The 25,543-nt window shown below is 38.2% G+C and overlaps 1 protein-coding gene and 1 pseudogene across 2 annotated transcripts in view; one reads left to right on the top strand and one right to left on the bottom strand.

Annotated features, from left to right (window-relative positions):
* Positions 1–1,335: 1,335 nt before the first annotated feature.
* On the bottom strand, positions 1,336–25,113 carry LOC146479009 (uncharacterized; annotated as a pseudogene). Its single transcript, XR_014865014.1, has 2 exons — positions 25,099–25,113; positions 1,336–2,407 (listed from the first exon to the last, which is right to left on the bottom strand). The product of XR_014865014.1 is annotated as an uncharacterized LOC146479009 (transcript).
* LOC146479005 (E3 ubiquitin-protein ligase rnf213-alpha-like) overlaps positions 6,244–25,543 on the top strand; it is a 123,731-nt gene continuing 104,431 nt past the window's right edge. The window contains 7 exon segments of the mRNA XM_085111310.1: positions 6,244–6,631; positions 7,280–7,450; positions 8,000–8,124; positions 14,448–14,618; positions 21,888–22,099; positions 22,991–23,298; positions 24,080–24,339. Coding sequence (XP_084967436.1) covers positions 6,248–6,631; positions 7,280–7,450; positions 8,000–8,124; positions 14,448–14,618; positions 21,888–22,099; positions 22,991–23,298; positions 24,080–24,339 — 1,631 coding nt within the window. The 5' untranslated portion in view covers positions 6,244–6,247.

The following is a 25,543-nucleotide window of genomic DNA, read 5'->3' as shown; positions in this document are numbered from 1 at the left end:
GTAAAGTTTTCGGTAGCGTTATCAAATTCTTTTTTTATTTTTTTGGTCGGGATGGGCCGAGAGATAAGACTTCGGGCCACGAGTAAGTTCTCGGTCTTGTTTTTTGTACTCGGGAGGCACGAGTTTTAAGTTTTCGATCGCGTTATCAAATTCTTTAAATTCTCGGTTGCGTTCTTTGTACTCAGGCCGTGAGGCGCCGAGTCTGAAGTTCACCACATGACGTGTCACATACAGGATGGCAGATGCAAGACACAAATGACTAAAAATAATGTATCAGTCAATTCCAAGCCCGATCATCCCCCTCCCCGGGCAACCCCCGGGCATTTGACCCCTGTTCGGCTCCACATAGTGGGGCATTTGACGCGAATAGAAACCCGACCCATCGGGCATTTGACCCGTCGAAAAAATGCTGGTCAGCGGTCGCATAAATTGTCGGAATGCTTTATTCACAGTCAGAATTTACTGGTATATTTTGCGTCAAACAGTTTTTAATGTAGTAAGCCATTTAATACTACCATAGAGAAGCGAAATATATCTGAGATTGTTTTTGGCATGGCGGGGTTACATATTGCCCTTCGCTTCTCATTTTCAGTGGTATGTCCAAGTTCCCTCAAGCTTTGTTCTCCCTTTGCTCGGCGTTCGAAGCTCGACTTGTTGGCATGTCTAGGTTTCATAACATAGTGCTTTTTATGATTGTTCTTGTTATCACACGTATTAGCAAACTTCATGTACATCTAATATAAAAGAAAAGCGAGTATCGGTACATATATCGTTAAACTCTCTGTTAGTTGAGTTTCATATGTGATGTTATGCATTATCTTTAATAATAAATTGTTTTAAATTTATTAATGTATGAATTTCGTTGATTTTTATATAAACAGAGCTAGCGAATACAAAAAAAAAAAAAAAACCAACACGATGACTTTTCAGCCCCAACCAGTGGGGCATTTGACCTAGAAATCGGCCCATATAGAGGGGAATTTGATCAGGCATTTTTAAAAAAGTCAAATGCCCGGGGATTTGCCCGGGGGGGGGGGGGGATGATCGCTTTTGGAATTGACCCAGACATAAGACTTATTCCTCTAGAATTTATCAACTTGAACAGAAACGGCATTCGCTTACCAAGAACCCACCTAGAGATGCATTTTCTATTTCCAAGGGGAAGACTCTAAAACTTTATGCGATGAACAGACGCGAAGAAACTTAATCTGTTTATATGTCTATTTTATAGTGTCGTTTGTGCATCTTTAGCCTGCGTTGCAGCCGGACTTGTCACTCAAGACCTAAAGAAAACTCGATATAGTCCGTCTGTGAAACGGCTCCAAATATAAATAGCTTGTTTTGGTATCCCGCCGGTTTGCAGGGATATTTGTAACCATTTCCGATTGGCTTAATTTCTAACGCGCTCTCTGATTGGACATTTTCCTATTGAGCAATCACGCAATACTCTACAAATAAATAACGAGTTGTTTATTCATCGCACTAAAAAATGATTAGATAAAAAAATAGCCCGTACATGAAAATTACGTTAAAAGCAGACTAGATTATATTTTAAGCTTTCAATTAAGAATTTTATGAGTAAAACGCCACATTTATTTTCAGCTTGATCAACAGGTTGCAAATTATAGCTACATACCATTGTGTAATGCAATGAGCCTCGTCGAAAGCGACTCCGATTAACATCTTTATCAAAAATGCTCCAAGATTCAGTGGAAAGCAAACTCTCAGGAGAGCCATAATTACCATTCAGGACCTGTTGCGTGAACTCCTCGTCCTCTTCGTCTGTGATAGCAATCGCTGGAATTCCCATATCATTTAGGTGACGAAGTTACCTGGTCTTCCATAAGAGCTCGCAACGATGATATTACTACAATGACACTGGAACCACGAGGCCTTTCGAAAATATCGTCCGCCGCAATTGAAAGACATTGGAATATTAAAGATTTGCCATAGCCAGTCGGCAAATTCACAAAAAAATTTTGACCTAACGGAAATTCCCGAAGCGAATTTTCTTGTTCCGGCAGAAGATTAGATGTTTCGAACTGCTCTTTTCACGGCTCTAAACGCTCGTTCCCAACTTTCTTCAGAAATAGCCATCATTCTCTTTTGATTTACAACGCTAAAATGTTTCAAAACGATCAATCGATCAATCCAAGAGAAAACCCAGGGAAATACAACAAGTACAAATCGTACTTTTAGGATCGCGGTAAGGGTTGGAGAGCAGAGTATTGCTCAAGAAGGAACGACCAATCATAGAAAGCGTTAGAAATTAAGCCAATCAGAAATGGTTACAGATATCCCTGCAAAACTGCGGGATACCAGAACAAGCTTTTGGGAGCCGTTTCGCAGACGGACTATACCAGGGATTGTGAAGACTGTCTGCGACGCACGCTAGGGCATCTTTTAACTTTCCAAGTTTTTCAACCATTCATATTTCATCTTTTTATTACTAGCACTTTAAAAATTCGAAAGGTTTATATCGTTTTTTATTTACTTAGCTTTTTTTAGTTCCTCAAGGTTAGTTTGTTTAAACGAAAATTTGGCTACTAAATCACTCTATGACCCTGCGGGCCAAGATAGATAAAGATGTCTCACGTTTACTATAGAAAAACAATCAATGTAGAAACGGTTTCTGTCTTCAAATGAAAGATGAATAACAAATGCTTTCCCCTGAGTTTTATTTAAAAATATGAAGAGCGAAACATTGAAAAACTTACAAGGATAACGTACGCGTGATGCAACATTACTCTAGATCATACCGGAAATTACGATCCGTCATTGACTCGGCGTCACATACATATCAGGACCGTGCAAATGGTTTCTGTCTCCAAATGAAAGGTGAAAGCGTAAGGATTAAATCCCGGGGATTATAAAAGGCACTCGTATGACAAATGTCGTTTTCCCCTGTATTTCATTCTGACTGCAAGAAATGCAATTCTATGTGGTGGTTACTTATTGCCTCACTATATCTCTGTATCTATCTATTTGGGGGAATTAGCGATGCCGGAGGTTATCACTGCTAAAAAATTGTAGGCTTGCGCACCACGCAGTCAAACATGGCCCGAGCAAGCTGAAAACAGCGTCTAGTTTCCGTTTATTACCCAAAACTAGAATTTTTTAGCAGAATATTTGAAGTTTTCTTTTTAAATTAATAACTGTGTGATCGGAAAAACGTTTCGTCCAATTTCTGTGGAATTGTTGAACAAAATGGAAAGAAATGTAACAAAATAGTAGGAATTACTTTCCTTTGTCCCATTGCAGCCCCAAGTTGCGCATCATCAGCAAAATCTTTCAATTGTGTTTGATGACTATGAAGGTTACTGTACGAGGGTTAGTAAAAGTGTACAATACTTTGAAAATGATATTTAACAGAGAGTCTCAGAAGCTGGTGCACATACACGTAACTCATCTTTTTCCCTTCCCCTCCCCCCCCCCCCCCGTACCTTCCATTCTAATCATTAATTGACACTCGGAAAGTACAACATTTGATACAGTTGCAACTGCTTTATTCGCATAAACAGAATTTGTCCTGATTACATGTGATTGTGGTTGCTTTGAAGAAAATGTCAGTTGGCAGCTGAAGTGATTGTAATTAAGTGATGAAATTTTCTGTTGTCATGAGTGGTCAGTGAATAGTTGCGAGGCAAGACTGGTTGGGAATTGAATGGATCAGAAATTTTGTAAAAAATTCCATTCCTCTTGAGTCTCATCTGGTGACTATTCAGTAACCAATTTGTTTGACTGGACTCTGGTTACAAAAGTTTGATATTGACCAAAAAGTACAAAATGACAAAAGTTTTGACTTTACATTGAACTGCAATGTTGTTGTCACCTACGTGGCAGAGATGTTAGGATGTAAAGATTTAAAATGTTTATGCTTCATGTATACTGGCAACACTAACTGAACTAAAATGTATGAAATAAATTTTATGTGTAAATGAAATTCTTATTCGTTTCAACTTCTATTCGACGAGCAATGTTGTCACGAGCGAGTTGTAATCTGTAATATCTTTGCTGCTCAGTTTCCTCTTGTATTCGTATCGATATACTTTCTCGAAGCCTTTGTAGTCGCAAGTTCTGTTCCTGTTCAGTCTCATTAACCAGTCGTTGTGCCTGGTTTGTCCGAAGCGTTTGTGCTCGCAAATCTCGTTCCTGTTCAGTCTCATTAATCAGTCGTTGTGTCTGGTTGTCTTAAGTCAATTTTGATGCAAACTTATCCAAGCTCGTTTTTCAAACATTTTGCAAAAACTGTTCGGAATACGAAAAATCGGTCTATTAAAATAGTATTTTAGTACAAATTCACAATCAAACCTGTAATTTTTTGTTTGTTGTATTCCTCGAAACACTGGAACATTACCAAGGAACTCCGCGGGTCAAAGTTGATTTAAGATCCGCCCGCTCATCGGGCTAATAAAACCACAAATCGAATAAAAATTTCTTCGCCGTTAATGCTTGATTTCTGCTGTTGAAACTGTCGTGCATCCCTTAGAAGTTCCTCTTTCGATTCACCGTCTCTAAGAGGTGTGATTCCCTTTCGAAAACGCAAAATTGGCTAATTTCGACCAGCGCCAGAGTGAAATTCCGCTACATTACGATCACTCATTCACTGCGCATGCCTGAAAGTTAACAATCCACCTACCAAAACGAACCAACTAACCAAGTGAAAACCCCACCATCACTATAACTCGTTCATTGCGCATGCACACATTCACGAGTTATAAAGGATGTACTTCAAGTTAAAGTTGTCAAATTCTATTGCCTTTGGTATCATAACAAAATTCAGTAAGCGAACACTGTTTTAGAAGGATGCCATAACCGCATGATACATGTAGCTGCTGATCAACATAGTGTGGTCAAAGTTTTCCTACGTGAAGGGCCATCTTAATGCCATGTTGTAGTCAAACAGGGGGAGTGGGGGAGGATTGCTTCTCCATAACTCTATGGCAATGACACTTAGAGGGTAAATGTTACACTCAAGGATGTCTCTTTTGAGGAAAGTTATCAAAAATTATGACCAAGTGACGTGTGGTATTTACGCCATTATTGCCAAACAGTGGCCATCTTGGAATTCTTTCTTTCTCCAAAACTTCAATGAACTGCAAAACCTAATAGAAGAACACCAAAATGAGATAAGAAAGATAAACATTATTTTAAGAGAACAATATTTTTTTTCTGAAGAAAACATGCTTGTCAAAAACTTGGTTGCCACGGGAACACCAAATTTAATGAACGGTAGCCAAAAGCAAAAAGCCATGAAGATTCATAACATTAGGCTCAAAGTTTTCGTGGGTCAAGGTAGGATACTGGCCCAAATCTACCCTCTTCCCCCCAAACAAAAAGTTGTCAAAATCGGTGCCACCCCCCCCCCCCCCCTCCACACCTCCAAATTGTCTATCCCAACTTCCACAAAATGGACCGGTTGCCTTTAGTTTCTGTAAATAACTGTAAGATGTGATGCACGAAAATGCACCCAGGGACCGTAACGTGAATTCCAGGAACTGACATTCAACAATTTCGTATCGGTCAGTCATAACAAAAATAATAGGGTTGAGCATATTTTCGGAAAATATTTGTGTAAAAGTAAAGGACTCTTTATTTCTCCTCGACGTAGGTTAGATTTGTACCGGTCCGAAATTCCACGTATGTTTTTTTTTTTTTTGCCTTTTTAGTCTGAAGTACGTATCCCCGTTTTAGACTCGAAGTATTCCGTATTCGAGGGATGACGTTGGTTTTGATAATAGACCATTTCCGAAATGCTGTGAACCTCATTTTGAAAGCGAGGCAAAGTGTGAAGGTTTTCATATGAAATTGGGTTCGTTTGCATATGAATGAAAACTAATTTTTATGATAAAAGCTTTCCACTTAGCCTCGCTTTCATAATGAGGTTCAAGGCAACTCAGAAATCATATTATTTTTGTGTGTTATTTTAAATTAAGGTGAAGACCAGCAGAAAGATGCTCCTACAGAATCAGAGAAACAGCACCTCTCGACTAGTCAAGTGCATAGCGTTACATTTAAGCCTGATGCCGACACTGGCACTGCTATCACTGAACGTGACCAAACACCAGTTGAAGAAAGAGCTGGGCCGTTAGTAAGCAATCAACACCTTGAAGGTGACCCTACTGCCAGTACGTCTCAAGGTCAGGAAGAAGAAGAGCCTAGTGCATCTGGACCATCGTCTGGTGATGAGACAGGCTCGTTAGAAGGGCAGCGAACCCCGGTTACCAAAGCAGAACTTGGGGATGTCATGGCCATTTCACGTACAAGCGATACCACTAAAGTTGTTCAAGAAGTGAGAGGTCCTGCTGAGCTTGAGGAAAGCAGCCCAAATCCCTGTGAGGTGTCGCAAATGGAGCAAGACGCAACCCATAAGAAATCTCTACATAGTCAACAGGTGACACAAACTGATCAAAGACAGCAGGTAGTTGAGGTCAAAGTGGTCGAAGGGAAAGAGAAAATCCTGAATGAAAGTAGACAAGGTTCTGGGTGCGATTCAGCAGCTACTCATTCTTCTGATAACGGAACTTCTAAAAACACTGCGTCTTCACCGAAAGAGTCCGAGCAAAAACTCCAGGAAACTCATGATCTCCCAGGTTCAGCGTCTCGTAAGGAAGATAATAAAACAACTTTGGTAAGCTTTTTGCCTTTTTTCAAATTTAATATTCAGGTTGAACTGGAGCCAAAACATTGAGTGGAGTTACGCGGCTTTCATTTGATGCAAGACGTGCAGGAAACGTACTTGATTCAGCTCATGTTTAATTTTTTAATTCGAACTAAAACCAAACCGAACCAAACATTTTTTTTTAAATTCTTTAAAGGATTTTGCTGAAGTCGCATACATGAAATCGAAACAGAACAATATTTTGTGTGATTTTTTTTGAAGATATACTGGTAAGTACTTTGGAAAGTCAAATTAAAGCTATACTACAAAGTAAACGTTATCGCTCACTGGTTACATTAATTATGGTAATATAGCACTGAGTAGCCCGATTAGGTCTGAAATCATTTGAGTGATTAACAAAATCAGACGACCAGAGGTGTCCAATTTGTTTAAGAAAAAGCTTTTGAATTACTGTTGCTATAAAAACTGTAATCATCGTGATTGGTGTATTTAGTGCAGTTTTCAATTTGATTGGCTCATAAAGCTGTCCGATTACACTAGTCGATTACAGTCAACTTTCCGATAACAGCTTTACAGGATAGTTTGTGCAAAATAGAGCAGTTTTTGAGCGAATCACATTCAAGGAAATTGTAATGGTTATGATTTATATGCTTGTAGAGTTTAGCGGAATTGTCAAGTGGACCGGTCACGAGACAAGCTGTCGCCAACAGAAGAAAGCAGCAATCCACTGTTCCTTCCTCATCATCAGCCGTGGCAACAGCTGAGACTGTTTCACAACATCCTCTCGTTGGACCAGAAAATAATGCCAATGGCAGAAAAGCAAAAGAGGTAACGATAATCTTTGAGAATGAGAAATACATAACAAAGATGAAACCACAAACTAAGAAAACGAATTTGTTTTGTGCATTTAAACTGAAATACTGTTTGGCCAATAAGACCAAAGAACATTGTTAAGGCGGTGAAACAAATTATAAACGCCACTATGATTTGAAATTTCTTTTCCTTCTCTTTTTGATGTCTGCTTCCATTTAGACTTGTATAACGACCTCTATTCGAAGTGACCGTGGCAGTTAGATACTGAGAATTTTAGTTCTAACAAGTGAGGTACTCGTAGCACCCAACACTGAAGCCATTCCTTTTCCGAGCCAACAGAGCAACATTTCTTCGTACATCCCTAGTTTTAGGAAAGACCATTTGAGATTTATTGAGTTGCTGAAGACGATACATTTTTCCATCGCATTCGTAGCAACAGGGAGACACTGAACTCTCAGCTTAACAGTTTTTGTTTTGTTTTTCATCATGTCAATTGCATTCATGTTCAGTTAGAAATTGATTGAAATCAGCCGGTAATGTAGTTCTATAACGAACTGTTGCCAGATGGAAGGGACGTGGTATGGAAAAGATGACACGCCACGACAAGAGATTCCTGGGAAAAAGAAAAACAAGAAGAATCAAAGCACAGGAGAAACGAAGAAAAGCAATGCGGAACAGGCACTTGCGCTGTAAGTATGGAAAAAAGGAAAAACCATGAGAGGAAACAACCGTGGCATCTGTTCACAACAATTCGGCATTCTATAGAAACATTTCGTCACCTCACGGGTGAATTCCATGTTAAATTTCATGCGAAAAATGTATTTTGTGATGAGCGCGATGTCGGTTTTTCAAGTGAAATTCAACGTGGAATTCACGAGTCAGGTGATGAATTTTCCTGGAATCGCATAAGTTAAAAAGATGCCAAAAAAAAGAATCCCCCCCCCCCCCCCCCACTGAAAAAAAAAAACCACTATTTCAACTCAACCGTCCAGAACTAGCGAATAGGAATAAAGCTGAATTGAAAATCACAGCAAACTTTTCCGCTGGTTCACACGACCCCTTTATCATTAATGTTGAAAGTGTTCTATAAATCAATGTTAAAAATAACTTTGGACTAAAATTTTTGACATGAAAAAGAATACATGGTGAATGTTTAAAAAAAAAACTATCGAGCCTTTCCATTTTAAAATTACGAAAAATTACAACAGAAACGAACTCAGAGAAAAAACTCAAGAGATCACAAAAGAGGAAGGGACTTAGTTGAGTTAATTATGCGTGTATTTTTGGTTGTTAATTATTCTAAACGTTTTGTTTTTCATGGTCTCTTTGGAACTGACGATCATGTGAGCCACATGGAAGCATGTGTTGCATAAAAAATGTCGTTTCAATCATAAAAGTAGATCGATGCTCCCTTAGTTCAGATGAATTAAGCACCTTGTCCAGATTCAGACGATCTCACACTAAAACAAAACATTTCAAATGCCCTACCAAGGTTAATGATTGATTTTCAATGAATTGTAAATTCCAGCATTGATGTAAGCTTATCTTTACCATTAATATATGCCTGAGTTTCTTACTCAAGCATGAGTATGCCCCTCTTTCCACAACGTTTCGAATTATAGGTATCTTTATATAAACCGTTGACAGGTTTTCAGCCATCAAGACTGCTTGCCAGGAAATTTTCTTTTCCAATCTTTCTACAGGACCCAACCACGTGAAAGCCTTACAAGCCAAGCTTTAACTGTATCAAAAATAACAGAAGGAAACTTTTTTAGACGAACACAATTGCCCTTTTCTGGCAAATTTCAAGCAAAGAGAGTTCACACGATTGCAGCAGGGTAAGATTCATTAGTTGATGCCATTATTTAACAAATTTGTTTTTTTTATTTATTTATTTTTTATCAAAAGCACATTACTTACATTACTTACAGTAGTACGGGCTAAATATATCACTAGACAATACAGTATTCTACCTACAATACAATGCTAACTGGTTACTTACGCCACTGAACAAAACAGGACTCTACTTACAATTCAATACATACTGCCTTAAACATAACAGTAACTAGATTACTTACACTGGGGATACACGTTACTAAAAACAGGAAAGCAGTAAGAAAAGGACGAATTTTGTCACTGGAAAAAAAAAATTGTGCGTTTTCGCTAATTTAAATTAATTTTAGATTTCCCATTTTTCAACTTTCCATTGTAAGATTAGCGCTGACTTCAATTCTAGAATATTTGGAGGTTTTTCTAACATTTTACATGAGTAGTAATATCTCTGAGTTTGTACAGTAAGGATCTGGAATTTTCGCGTTACTTTTGAGTTTGTATTCTTGGGTGGATCATAGTCTTTAAATAGGTAATGTAGTTTAGATAGAGTAAAATTTACTTTGTGCTTATTATTAAACCTTATTATATGGCTAGCTCCTCGAGCGGGCAAGATGAGTCAAATCCTGCGCTGTGATTGGCAACCCGAGCGGGCAAGATGGAGCTATCTTGCCCGCTCGGGATTACCCGTTGCCCGTCCGCTTGGCATCGAAAGTTTAATCCCAACAACAATGCAAAATTTTCTTCGATTTTCTCGTTGTTTTGGGGGAAAACGCTCACTAAAAAGTTCGGCAAACTCTCAGCATTTACCTAAAGGAAAGGAAAGAGAATGGAATCGTCCTGGTGTACTGAAAATTTTGTTTCAGCTACAATGAATGTGAGTTGAATCGGTGAGTTGCTCTGCGTGTAGTATTTTAGATAGAGTTGATTTTGTAAAACTTATTGTCTCAAGTCGAGTGCCAAATTGATAAGTTCTCTAGGTGTGCAATGACTGTATTTAAATCATAGCGTAGTGGAAGTTGCGTTAAGTGTTTAAAGCAGTTCAGAAAAGCATTTTTCTCAAGTTCGCCGAAGAAGCTCACGTTTTTAATTTAGCCGCGTCTTGCTTGTTGTAAACAACAAAATCTTATCAGAGTTTCGCCCAGTTTTCTGATTTACCCGCTCTTTTTTTGGGCTTATGTTTGCACATAATCTCAAAATCTATTGTGTCATTCAAGAATTAATGATTGAAAGCCGAAAACTGTGTAAAAATGTTTATTATTTACACCACCGCACGATAGGCTGAAAATGGCGAGTTTGCCATATTCTATTCAAATCTTCCCGCTCTTGCGAAAATCCAAATTTTTCGTTCTCAATAATTGTATACTCCCTTTAAGCCGTTATAAAGTTAGAGCCCTAAGTTAATTTAGGATTCCTTGTTTTCCACGATTACATGCTAATCCAAAAATGCACTGAAAATAAATCTTGCACCGGCCGGCTATGAAGAATTTCTTTCCGAGCAAAGCAGTTTCATGTCCTGTTTTGTTTTGTTTTTTAATTTTAACTTGAAGGTAAAGCCATATAATAAATCCTTTATTGACCAAGCTTGTTCGGTCAAGATGGCTGGATATTGGCCTCGTTCTTTTTTTGCATTTTTATGGACCGAGACGAAAAACGCAAAAAAAGAACTTGGCCAATATCCAGCCATCCTGACCTCACGCTTGGTCAATAACGCATATATATTAAGGTTTCTTGAAAGAGTTTTTGGCCTGCAGGGCACTCCAGAAATGCATGTTCCAAGGAATCAGCTGAATTACAGAAAAAACACTCCTCATTATCTGCTATTTTAAATCGTTTGAGCTCTTTTTTGGTCACTAAAATACGGTGTAACATTTTAAAGGAGAATTGTCTCAGTTTGTTGTTGGTAGAGAGGCGAGGTATATTTTTAAATAATTTTTGCCATTTACATTCTATATCAGGGTATTGTCTGGCCCAAGATTTTATGGCTGTTGGTGTAACGTCTGCTTTTTCTTGAAAGAGATGATAATAGTCTTTACATTTAATTTTTGAAAGTTGAATCGGTTTGTCCTTAGATAAGTCAAATAAATCACAATCATCAAGGATAAAGTTCATAGGTCTGGGTGTAGAAGCTGCCTTTGATTTGAGGTTTGCTGGAATTGATGCAAGGATTTGAAAATAGTTTAGAAAATTAATTTTTATTTTGTACTTGTGGTTAAATTCTTCATAAGTTAAGAATTTTCTATTTTCATTCAAAATGTCTTGAATGTAGTAAATTCCATTTTCGGTCCAACTTTTCCAGAACAGCGATTTACCTTCAATAGTTATGTCTTGATTGTTCCATAAAACAAGGTCACTTTTGTATTTATCTTGGCGATTTAGACGTAATTCCTTAAAGTACTTTAGCATTTCTAAGTAGAAGGACGGTAAATTTTTGTCTAGTTTCTTTATATGATAATTACATTTGAGCAAGAAGTTAAGACCTTCATATTTTTCAAAAAAGGCATTTGGAATAGCTGTCCATGCATCGGTAGTTGGATTGTTAACCAGTCTACCCATCCAACTCAAGCGGAGTGCTTTAACTGTTGTTGCAAAATTTGGGAAGTTTAGGCCACCTTTACTTGTTTCTTGAAAAAGAACTTCCCTTTTTATTTTTTATTTTTGTTTTTCCATAAAAAGTTAAAGAGCTTGGTTTGGACTCTTTTAATAACTTCTTGAGGAACAGTTAACATTGAGGTTGCATACACGAATTTAGAGACTCCTAGAGTTTTAGCAAGCAGGGTTCTTCTCATAAGTGTAAGGTCGCGAGACAACCAGATATTTGATTTAGTTTCCATCTTTGAATTTTTAGAAAAAAATTCAAATTGTTATTTTTGTCTCTGTCGTTTGAAAGATAGGTTCCTAAAGTCTTAATTGGGTCCGCTGGAACACCTTTCTCTAATGGTTTAGTTTTGTTGTTTTTCAAAGAGCCTATCCACATAGAATAATAGAGGGCTCAGCGGGCATCCTTGCCTTACGCCCCTTGATACTTGAAAATAATTAGTCATGTATCCGCCGTTTATAGCTCCGCTTTCAACATTGCTATAGAGTACCGAAATCCATTTTTGAATGTTCGGGCCAAAATTGAAGAATCTTAAGGTGTGATGGATAAAAGGCCATTCTAATGTATCAAAGGCTTTTTCGAAGTCTATAAAGAGTACTTTTCCTGGGACTTTGTTTAATTCGGTAAATTCCATAAGGTCATTTAAAAGCCTCACATTTTGATTGATGTATCGTCCTTTTACGAACCCTGTTTGGTCCGAATGAATCAATTTGGGTATCTTCGTCTCTATTCTTTTTGCAATAGCTCTAGCCAATATTTTATAGTCGACATTAAGCAATGTTATTGGACGCCAGTTGCTTAAAACCATAAGATTGTTTTCATTTTTCGGTATAAGCGAAATGATTCCTCTTCTCTGAGATATAGACAGTTTGCCTGTTTGAAAGGCTTCGTTGAAAGAGTCGAGGAGGTTCCTCCATAGCAATTCGAAGAAGGTTTCATAAAATTCTTTCGTGAAACCATTTTAACTTTTTAACAAATAAAGAAGCCTTGACTGTACTCTGTTCTGTTATAAAGCACACAGGAAGCGGCTTGAGAACGAAAGAAGTGTAAAACACGAGACGTAGGCACATCATGACCACGGCTCCACTCACCGCAGTGAAGTAAGCCTCAGACATTACAACACTCGCCCTTCGAGTGAACAACTGACATTTTGTTCAGATATCCTCTCCGGAGCATTGAGTGGGAGGCCACAGCAGTCAAGAAAAACTATGAAGAAGCACTGGCGTTACTTTTAAACTATGCAGAGCTTGTGAACTTTGATGTTTTGCTTTGACATGTTTGACAGCTTTCGTCTTGTTCAACCAATCAAATCATTTGAACCATTCTAACAAGAATTGTGATTGGCTTATTTAAGCACGCTTTATGAGAGTACAGATGCACGCTGACGCCACTTCTGTTCGTTTGGAAAGGAAGTTTGTTTTGAAAATGAGGGTGAATGGGTGGGGAAATAAAACGATTCTTTATCATAAAACAAATAAAGAAGCCTCGACTGCGTTCTGTTCTGTTGTAAAGCAGTTAGAAAGCTGTTGGAGCACTCAAGAAGTAGGGAGAAACACTCGACTACGTCTCGTGTTCCCCTATACTTCTTTCGTGCTCATATATTTACATTTATTTATTCATCTTTCACGGGTATATTACGAACGCACAATATGACCAACTGCCAGTTGGCTTGATAGCTCAGTTCGTAGAGCACTGCACCGGCATCGCAGAGGTCATAGGTTCGAATCCCGTTCAAGTCTGAATTTTTTTCACGCTTTCTTTTCGCAACTGCTTAAGTTGCGTAGTAACAGCGGGGATCTTTCTTCTATTTGATCTTTCATCCGCAGTTCAAAATATATATTTGTTTCATATATTAACATTTATTTATTCATCCTTCGCGGGTATATTACGAACTCACAATATGACCAGCTCCCAGTTGGCTTGATAGCTCAGTTGGTAGAACACTGCACCGGCGTCGCAGAGGTCATGGGTTAGAATACCGTTCAAGCCTGAATTTTTTATCTCAGGCTTTCTTTTCGCAACTGCTAAAGTTGCGTAGTAACTGCGAGGATCTTTCTTCTATATGATCTTTCATCCGCAGTTAAATATATGTTTCATATATTTACATTTAAAAATAAATCTTTATAAGCTTATCAACATTTCGTGGTCGTGATTGTTTTCACTTACAAACTGCTCTTAAACTCTGGTAAAGATGTGTTATCTACAAACTAAACTTAAAACAACAATTGGAAGAAAACGGATGTTTTTTTTCGAGCCACATCGAAGCATGTGTTGTGTCAAAGATGTCGTTTGATTCATAAAAGTAGCTACTTCCCTAGTTCAGATGAACTAAGCATCTTTCCAGAATCAGACGATCTCACACTAAAACAAAACATCTTAATCGTCCTACTAAGGTTTTTAAATTCCAGCATTGATGTAAGCTTATCTCTACTATTAATATACGCCGGTGTTTCTTACTCAAGCGTGAGGATGCCCCCTTTGCCACAAGTTTTCGAATTATAGGTATCTTTATATAAACCGTTTACAGGTTTTTACCCATAGAGACTGCTTAGCAGGAAATTTTCTTTTCCAATCTTTCTACAGGATCCAACCACCTCCAAGCCTTCAGCAAGTTCCACCTGACGCTGGGGTAACAGTAGTCTTCCAAGTTTTACTTGCATCAAATTTCGAAATGACGGAAGAAAACTTGTTTATACGAGCACAAGCGCCAGAGTTTGGGGGCTTTCAAGCAAACTGTGTTGACATGATTGCAGGGTAAGTGCTCATTAGTTGTGCCATATAGTGTTTTGGTGTCTTGAAACTCCATGTCTACGTACCCAGCATCCGATAGACGGTAGCCGGTAAAGCCCTGGAATTTGAAAGGCTAGAGACCCGGCAGGTTGAATCAGTTTTAAGGTTCATCATTGTAACAGTTTTCTCTAAATGATTGACATATTTAATGAGTTTCCATTGTCGCCGGAACACTTTCATTGCCATTGCCCAATGAGTGTTATTTTTCAAAGAGATCACCAGATTAATACTAAAGATTAGAACGATGGTGATAGTCGCTAGTTCTAGATACTTTTTACAAAGTTTGCTTTTATTCATGTAAAGCGCACAGGAATATTTAAACAGAAATTATTATTATTATTATTATTATTATTATTATTATTATTATTATTATAAGTAGTAGTAGTAGTAGTAGTAGTAGTAGTAGTAGTAGTAGTAGTAGTAGTAGTACAAGTGTCAACCGCCTAAATGCAATATCCAATTTAATCTTCATAATGCGAAGAATAAATGTATATTAGTTGTCAGAATGACTGCATTTTGTTATTGACTAACGTAGAATTCCGAAAGTAACGCCCCCCCCCCCCCCCCCAATGGAAATCCGATAGTAACGGTCCCCCCATCCCGAAAGTCATGGTCCACCCGAAAATAGCGGCCCTCCGAAAATGACAACTCAACAACTATAAAATACTGTATTGTGTTTGATGTACCATTTCAAGTAGTACTTTTTGACTCTACAATACCATCCTACAAATAAATTGTCTCTATTTCGGTCGACTTACAATGCGATTAAAGAATTTAATTTAACACAAAAATGATAGGGTTCACAAACGCTACCGCCTTCATCACATAGAGCTCAACCAGATTTGCTACTTACCTGCATTACAGGGTATTTGGATTCTTGACAGTATACACTACACTTTGAATCTTTCACCAAAATGCTAATGAAAGTCCAGCTTTCAAAAAAAGTAAAATGACCCGTGTCTCTAATAGTTCGCTTATGATATACATAGAATAAATATGAAAGTTGAAAGTTAGATAACCAAGCAGTTGGATTGATCAGCGGTGCAATCAAGAAAGTTAGGATGCATAGTATAGCTAGAAAGTTGTCAAAACAACCATGTATTTTTCAAACTGCCTACTACCCCCCCCTCCCCCCAATCGCCTCCTCAATCAAACGATCAAACAAACAAGCAAACGATCAAACAAAATCAAACAAAAACGAAAATGGAATCATGGGTTGCATAAAATAACCCGTTACGGTATTGATAATTTTTCTTATTTTTCGGTTGGCTCGGTTTCCTTTGTTCTTTTCGGTTGAATATATTCAATAGCCCCTGTCAATTACTAACTGTCTGAAAAGCTGGGTGCGGCTCTGATTGTAAAAGGGCAGGGCTGGGCTGAAAACAATAGCTGATAACAACGGACGAGGGGATTATGACGAGGGGGGGGGGGGGATATATATTTCCCCTCGCCATATATTGCCTGCGTTGCAGCCGGACTTGTCACTCAAGACCTATAGAGAACTCGATATAGTCCGTCTGCGAATCAACTCCAAATAGCTTGTTCTGGTATCCCGCCGGTTTGCACGGATATCTGTAACCATTTCTGATTGGCTTAATTTCTAACGCGCTCTCTGATTGGACATTTTCCTTTTGAGCAATCACGCAATACTCTACAAATAAATAACGAGTTGTTTATTTATTGCACTAAAAATGATTAGTAGATAAAAATAGCCTGTGCATGAAAACTATGCTAAAAGCAGACTAGACTATATTTTAAGCTTACAATTAAGCTGAAAATAAATGTGGCGTGACGCCAAATATATATTTTCAGCTTGATCAACTGGTTGCAAATTATAGCTACATACCATTGTGTAATACAATGAGCCTCGTCGAAAGCTACTTCGATTAACATCTTTTTGAAGCTCTCACAATCAAAAATGCTTCTCCAAGATTCAGTGGAGATAGAGCAAACACTCAGGAGAGCCATAGACGAGCACGAAATTACCATTCAGGACCTGTGCGTGAACTCCTCCTCCTCTTCCTTTGTGATAGCAATCGCTGGAATTCCAATATCATTTAGTAGACGAACCTGGTCTTCCGTAAGAGCTCGCAACGGTGATATTACTACAATGACACTGGAACCACGAGGCCTTCCGAAAATATCGTCCGCCGCAATTGGAAGACATTGGAATAATTAAAGATTTGCCATAGCCAGTCGGCAAATTCAAAATTTTTTTTGACCTAACAGAAATTCCCGAAGCGAATTTTCTAGTCCCGGCAGAAGATTAGATATTTCGAACTGCTCTTTTCACGGCTCTAAATGCTCTTTCCCAACTTTCTTCAGAAAAAGCCGTCATTTTCTTTTAATTCACAGCGCTAAAATATTAAAAAATGATCAATCGATCAATCAAAGGGAAATCCTGGGGGAGAACAACAAGTACAAACAAATTTTGTTGCTCCAACAAAATGTCGAGCTGAAAAACTATCTAAGCTCTCGAAGCTCCAGAAGAGAATGAATGAAGAAAACAAAACCGTATCTAAAAACTCAAAATAGAAAGAAGACGAAAACGACAGAGAGAAGCCAGCTCTCAAACTGATGAAGAAGTTGGCTACGACTCAGATCAAAATGGCGACCTAAACGAATCCTTTCAACCAAGTTAATATTAATATTTAATATTTAATCACACATTTCACACATTTTTACAATTCATACTTTAAACCAAGCTTATTTACTACTAACCTATAAAGAATATAAAAATAACCTTGAATACAGCTTTGCTATCAGTTATTTACATGGCAAAACATTTCTGCCCGCAAATAGCAGGTGCTAGTCGAGGCGGGCGGAGAAAAGGGGGACAGCAGTCCCAAAAGATAAACAAACTCCTAGATATTCTTCCTTTATTCGAAGATCTCAAGGAACAACTGAAGACGATAAAGGTGGAGAATGACCGGCTGCGAAATTTGCTGAAGAAAACCGACGACGAGATGAAGAATTTGAAGGCGACGCAAGAAAACTTCGCAACCGACTTGCATAACATTAAAGATCAGCTAACGAAAGCAAACCTTGACCTTGAAACCCAAAAGAGACGTAATATTAGGCTTGAAGCTCAGTCCAGGAGGAGCAATATTAAAATCTTCAATGTGCCAGAGTCTGAAACCGACAGTAGTGCCAAGGAAACAGAAAAGGTGCTGAAACGTCTCCTTTGAAACGAGCTGAAAATGTCTAAGGATACAGTCGACCAACTGGAATTCGACTGAACGGGTGCACCGCATTCCGACACGACGAAGAGCTGATCAGATAGATGCATCCTCTAGTAAACCTCGACCTATTATTGCTAAGTTGTCTTTCTTTAAAGATAAAGGACGCATTTTTCAGCATGTCAAAAACATCGATCCAAACCTCAAGATTGGCGTCGCGGACGATTTTCCAAAGGAAATAGAAGACATGAGGAAAGAGCTGTTTCCCATGTTAAAGAAAGCTAAACAACAAAACAAACGCGCGTCATTCAATGTTGACAAACTCATCATCGACGGACACATTTATCGTGGCCCTGAAACCAAGGAACTTCCTTTTTACGCGAACATAATGGCCTCTTAAGTCAGCGCTTTGATGTTTTCAGTTTGGTTGGTCTGCAGTCTGATAACGGGCTTCGGGGGTTTTTCCCGCATGGTAAGCCCTTGTATTTCGAGGAAGCCGTAGGTTTTTAGAGTACTATTTCCGACTTCCTTGCTCATCCTCTACTTAGTAAAGTAGTCATGGTTCCAGTAACATTTGAAAGTATTTGCTGATCCTGCTTTCCTAAAATAACTAAACTGGTACCTATTTATTTATTAGTATTTTGTGTAATTTGTGTAATTCTTCGTTGTTTTGTTTTCACTCAGTCAAAAGCTACAAGCGCTTGGAAACTATGCTCAAAAATTTGCATTTCAACTAATTCCTAGAGTAAATATTTTTCTCTTCAAAACGCAATAACAATTAATTCTAGTCATGGCAACGCCACTTAGATTATTCTTCATATCAATCAACGTAAGAGGTTTAAACCAGGCGCGCAAGAGGAGACAGGTCTTTCGTTGGGCCCATAATAGCAGGGCTGATATTGTATTTTTGCAAGAAACGTACTCCTCGAAAGGCGTAGAAGAAATATGGAGATCAGAATGGGGTGGTAATATTTATTACAGCCATGGATCTAGTCATTCCAAGGGCGTGATGATTTTATTTAATCTTAAACTCGACTTTCAATTAGAAAGTACTGTCACTGACAAACACGGGAGATACTTGATGCTTGAAGTCACTATTCATGACTCCACTTTCTTGCTTTGCAATGTTTATGCTCCGAACGACAACGCATCGCAAAATTCTTTTTTTTCCAATCTTAATAACACACTTGCATAATACGCAAACATACAAATTATTTTAGGAGGTGATTTAAACTGCCCGTTAACACCGCTAGACAAAACAGGAGGCACTTCTATAGAAAGAAAACGGTCAGTGATTAGAGAAATAACTAATTTATGTAGTAATCATAAATTGCAAGATGTCTGGAGAAGCCAACACCCAAATCAATCACAATTCACGTGGCGCAACAACTCTTTAAAGATTCAATGCCGTTTGGATTACTGGTTAGTCTCTAAGGATGTCTCTTCATCACTGCAAAGCACCACCATTACAAGCCCCAGTTTTTCTGATCACTCGGCAGTTAGTTTGAATTCGTACTTCAGTCTAAGGAATACGCTAAACGCGGCCCTGGCTTCTGGAAAATTACATGTAATAATTCGCTACTAAAAGACAACAATTTTACAGCCGAACTTGCAGCCAAGATTCCTGAATATAAAGCAAAGCACAATTACCTTGCAGACAAGGGTCACTACTGGGATATGCTAAAAATGGAAGTGAGAGGTTTTTGTGTTCAGTATTCGAAAAGAAAGAGTAAAATCCGAGGAAGCAAAGAAAGAGAATTACAAAAACAAATAGATCATCTGATGAATGTGCTTAAAACAAACAGATCAAAAGAAAATATCACTCAAGTATATCACCTCCGAGCTGAATTAAATAAGATCACGGAATATAAAACAAAAGGCGCCATTGTAAGGAGCAGGATTCGCTGGCATGAAGAAGGTGAAAAAAACACCAAGTATTTTTTAAACCTAGGAAAAAGGCAGCATTCTAAAACACATATAACCAAGTTGAAATACGATGGCAGGGAATTAACGATTCAGACGAGATCTTGAGATCACAGAGACTGTTCTACAAGAACCTTTACACTGCTAGTTCGTGTGACGCAACATACAATGATTTGTTTTTTTGAGGATGCAAATTTGCCGAAACTAGACAAACCTGAACGAGACAAACTCGAAGATCCCCTTCGCAATGAGGAATGCTATAATGTGCTGAAAGAATGCGCTAAAGGAAAGTGCCCAGGGAGCGACGGACTTTCTGTAGAATTTTATTTGTATTTTTGGCCTTTGCTGGGAGAAGAGATGACACGAAGTTTTAATTACGCACTTGATCGGGGACAAATGAACATAACTCAAAAGCAAGGGATCATTAAGGTAATACCAAAAAAGAAAAAAGCGAAATCTTATCTTGAAAATTGGAGACCTCTCACTTTACTTAATGTAGATTACAAGATCGCAACCAAAACTATAGCCCCCAAAATTGCTAAGGTTCTCCCTAAACTAATCAATGAAGATCAAACTGGTTATGTAAAAGGTCGCTATATCGGTAAAAACATCAGACTTATACAAGACATTATGGAAGTAACTGAATTAGAAAACATACATGGCATCGCATTATTCATCGACTTTAAAAAAGCGTTTGATACACTCGATTGGAACTTCCTGTTTAAGACGCTAGAACTGTTTAATTTCGGTCCTCAAATTCAACGATGGATTAAAACTTTTTACAACAATTGTTCTAGTTGCGTCATGAATAACGGATACGTTTCTGAGTTTTTCAAAATTCAGAGAGGCGTACGGCCAGGATGCCCGCTTTCCGGTGCTCTTTTTGTACTATGTGCAGAAATATTAGGAAATGCAATCAGACAAGATAAGACCATTAGCGGAATAAAGATTTTTACCAAAGAATTTAAAGTTTCACAATATGCTGATGATATTACCGCTTTTGTTGCTGACCTCGAGTCGGCTGAAAATTTGTTCAAGCTACTGGATGCATTCCAGAATGCATTCCGTACTTTTAGGATCGCGGTTGAAGAGCGGAGTATTGCTAAAGAAGGAACGACCAATCATAGAAAGCGTTAGAAATTAAGCCAATCGGAAATGGTTACAGATATCCCTGCAAAACTGCGGGATGCCAGAACAAGCTTTTGGGACTATATCAGGGATTGTATAGACTGTCTGCGACGCAGGCTAGCCATATACCGCTCGACTTACTCCCCTTATTCAGTATTCTCAAAAATTTCAACGAGTTCTTAATAGTTTATTATTAAAGAAAAAATGAACAACATAACTTTTACTACTACTACTACCACTACCACTACCGCTACCGCTACCGCTACTGCTACTGCTACTGCTACTGCTACTGCTACAGCTACTGCTTCTCCTACTCCTACTCCTACTACTACTACTACTACTACTACTACTACTACTACTACTACTACTACTACTACTGCTGCTGCTGCTGCTGCTGCTGCTGCTGCTGCTGCTGCTGCTATTGCTACTACTACTACTACTACTACTGCTACTAATTCAATAACAGGTGCAACAACAAACTCTTTACATTTGCAGGAACACGGTCACTAGTATAATCCATTCAGCAAAGAGAGTGTAAGACGTTTTTTAAAAAGACTTCATCTTCACAATCGCTCATCATTGTTTTCACACGGAACGACAGCCGACTGAACACTATTTCCAAAATTTAACAGCAGCCGCTCAACCACGTGTAGTGTACTGAATGTAGTGATTATGCAAGAGTGAAAAACATGTTTACCACGCATACCAGCAGACAAAAGCAATTGCTTATACATATTGTTGTGTGAATAATTCAAAGTTCAGAAAACAGTTGAGAAAAACGCCTTTACAGCCGTAATCTCACTGCCTGCTACTGCCATTAAAAAATGTTACGTATTAGACTTCGACCTGGTATAAAAAAGCATTTAATTATTTAAGGTCTTTGTTTCTATTAGGAAACCTCACCAACCGAAAAAAAAAAGCATGTTATTGACCTGTCCCTCGGGGATATGTGATATATTCCCCTCGTGGCGTGCCGATAACCCTTATCTTTTGATTAATTTAGAAACGACAGAGGCAAAGATAAAGGCGAACTTGTGCTTTTTCGTGGTCAATTCACAATAAGCCTTGAACGAGCTCGTGAAGGCACATACTACAAATACCTGGTAGTAAAAAAGGGAATTATACATTGGGAGGATTTATCCGAGTTCCAGACCAATAACTCCAACATTGTTAATCGGGCCTTGAAAATTCCGGAAAGTCATGTAAATGCTGGTGGTAAGTAAATTTCTTCTTTCGTAAATTGTCTGGGACTTCGTTTCCCTGGAATGAAGGAGACTATGTTTGGTATAAAGTGTCAGTACCCGCATTCGTGATGAATTATTTATTGTGTGTGACTTCATGACTGTCTTATAGTTTCGAGTTGAAGGAAACAGGTATCTTTTCACTCCATTTATGAAGAATTATTATGCAAAGGGACATTGTTATCAAGGGCTAGAATCCACCAATAACATGTCTGTCTTGTGTCGAACGAGATCTCGGATACACTTCTACTGGGTAATTATTCCGTAATAGAACTCTGTTTAGGTTGGCCATATTGCGAAAACCAGTGAAACACTTGAATTCAAAGTAAAACTAACAATATTTTAAGTTTTAAAATTTAAAAATGACTCGAAACAAAATGGGAACATTGACTAAAATTCTGCGACATGATAAACATCCCCAGTCTGAAAGGTAACTACGTTCTACAAAGGTTGGCCGTTAGCGTTTCCAAAGGCAAGGAGACAAAATATGACCTATAATTCCAGAAAACTAGTTGTACAGTATCTGTTCCATTTACATTCTTTTCTTGCTCCACTTTATCTCGGTGGCATTGCTTTCGTCATATGTTTCTTCTGCAAAACGTGAAACTTTGGCGGAAAAACAAACGGTAGTGGTACTGCTCTATCAAGAAATAAAGTCCTTGACCTCCTTTGTCTTCAGAATTGTTTTGGACTCGGCTTGTACTGCTCGATAAAATTGCCTGTAGAATTACTAAACTGCTGATACAGAAAAAGTTCTCTTAGAGGTTTCCTCAATTCGTTGTACCACTCCTCAAGAGTGTCTCGAAACACGTCTTCTTGCGTCTCTAGTTTACTTTAGTGGCATTTTTCCATTTTTTCTTCGCAGCTATATGGAACCAGTATGATGGAGTAGCGTTCGTGTATGTCGATCCAGAAAGCATTGTCCAGAAATTCAAGAAAAGTGTCAAGAGTTACTTTGGCAAAGACCAAAAAGCAGAGTATCGTACAAGGGCGCTGATATATTTCCTGCCAAAATGGGAAGGGTTTATTGTTGCAGACGAAGGAGCTGAACAAATGAATGCCACAGAGGCAATTGTCAAGCTTGATAACGTTGTCCAATGTGTGTTTAACGTTTGGACAGAACAATCGGGTTACTATCGGAAATGCCAGCCCGGCAATTTTGATCTTGGAAAGGTATTTTCCCCTTTTTAACAAAGAGCCCTTAAATAGGCAGTGTCACTTATTTTTAGTGTCACTATGAAAAGCCAAATAACGTGTTTGTTTCAAAGGAATCGTTGAAATAATGGTTCAGCTTTTTTTTTACAATACCCTGCTAGTGTTCAGAAACTTATATTAATTATGCTTCGCTGTGTATGGTTAAGATGGAAGTGGATTGAACTTGCAAAAGTTGGCCCCCTTTTTCAAGTTGTCCGTGTGTATTTTAGACAAGTCGGTGAAAACTGATTATAGTTCGTTCTTCCTTGGAGAAAAACCGTAATAGTTTCTTCCCAGTGATGTGAGAGAAATTTCATGTTACAAACCAGATTCTTTGTAAAATATTTGAGCAGTTTTAACCAAAATACAACAAAATCGCCGCGACAGTGCCCGTGAAGATTATTAAGTTACGGGGATAAAATATACTTAGTTTGCGACTGTTTTTTAAAAGTGGGAGAAACGTTTTGCGCTAAACGAAAGAGTTTCAAGTTGCTAAAAATCTTGGGATTTGCATGTTGTAGCTTTAATTAATGATCGTTGTAATTTCGATATCTTAGAGCTAGTTTCTTCCACTTTTTTCAGAAATGTCATTGTTCTTCGACCGTTTTATCTGCTGCAAACTTTTTGTGCCTGTTAATCGAAACTCTAGTTTCAAGTTTGGATGAATGGGATAGTTGTCATTTAGTGGTTATAATTCTGGTGAGAGATTTGCCGGCTCTTCTGCTGTCAAAAAAATTTCACTTATTCTTCTGATTTTCAGGGGTTAATTGATCATCTGAAACCAAAGATCGATGCAAACATCAATGACTGGGCCAAATGTAAGGTTGGATCAAGAAACCATGTGTCTGCAGTAGTTTCATCACTAGCCATCATCATGGTGGTAAAAATGTACGAGATCAACTTGAAAAGAAAAGACATAATCTCAATGCTGAGTTGCCTCGCGCTTGAAGCCGACCCGGCAGAGAAAAAATGTTCCGTTTACGAAACTGTTCTAGCTGAAATTAGCACTAGTCTTAGAGAGTGAGTATTCTCTTACCAAATGGCAATTGTAGTCTTTATACCTGTTAACTAAACCCGTAAGCCTTAAGGACGGTACCTACTAATATCAAAGTATTCTTGTGCGGTTTATGACTAGGGTTAGAAAATCAGATCTTAGGAAGGCCTCTTGGAATCCAAAACGAAAATTGGGGGTAGCCACGCATTTTTCAGAGATAATTAAGCAATAATATCTCTAAAAAGCCCCAAAATATGAAGCAGTGTATGGGATTTTTTCCTAAATTGAAGCTTAATTATCGCTGAAAAATGCATGGTTACCCCCAATTTTCTTTCGAGATACCAAAAGCGTTTGCTAAGTTCTGCTTTCTTCGCATAGTTTTACAGTCAATCCAGGTCACGTGTGAACAGTATTTCCAAGAATGAAATGAACATTCGAATTTCTCTTTGTAATGTCCGACGTGTGAATGGAATGTTGGACATTTCTCTAGAAATCGTTCCGAAAAAGACGCATTAACTGAAAAAAAGATTCAAAATACTTGGGAAACAATTGTCATTCTTGAAATATTCAATTTTGCAATGTAAAGAAAAATTCATAACTTTATACCGTCAATAAGCTAGAGAAATTTATACGGGAATTCTGAAATCTCATTAGCGATTTTCAAAAATGACATGTAAATTTCAAAACTCCGTTCAAATTTCAAAAATATCGTTCACGCGTGACCTGGGTTGACTGTAAACCGCGCAAAAATATTCCTGTATTAGCACGCACCACCCATAGGAAACCCGAATATCTCGAGATGCGCAGAACGTATGCGCAGTAACAATAGTAGGCACCGTCCTTAATTGGACCAAAAATTAGGCGGCTCAAAATCTGAATTAGCGCAGTTATTTCAGTCGGCTGCCGGCAATTAATGAGAACCCTGATTAAACAATCAATTTAATGGTGGTTTCTCATCATGCGAAAATGGACGATACTTTGTTCATCACTTCATGCATATACATGCATATAGCTTGGGAATTTACACAGTAAATTTAAAAGATTTGTTTCAGCCTCAAAGTGCTAATTTAGCCCTGGTAGCCTAAGCGCTGATTAAACCCCTTCTGGGGTCATTGCGGTGACAATTCGGGGCAAAATGGTGCTATCAGATACCATCTCAGCCCACTCTTGGACTTATTTTAGCGTTTGGGTGCATTTCAGATCTTGAAATTAGAATTAAATTTCTCTCTT

Source organism: Pavona decussata, unplaced genomic scaffold, assembly GCF_977016875.1.
Source record: "Pavona decussata unplaced genomic scaffold, jaPavDecu1.1 SCAFFOLD_61, whole genome shotgun sequence".
Classification (NCBI taxonomy): domain Eukaryota; kingdom Metazoa; phylum Cnidaria; class Anthozoa; order Scleractinia; family Agariciidae; genus Pavona; species Pavona decussata.
The sequence above is the reverse complement of the archived record's forward strand: the minus strand, read 5'-3'. Positions and strand labels throughout refer to the sequence as shown.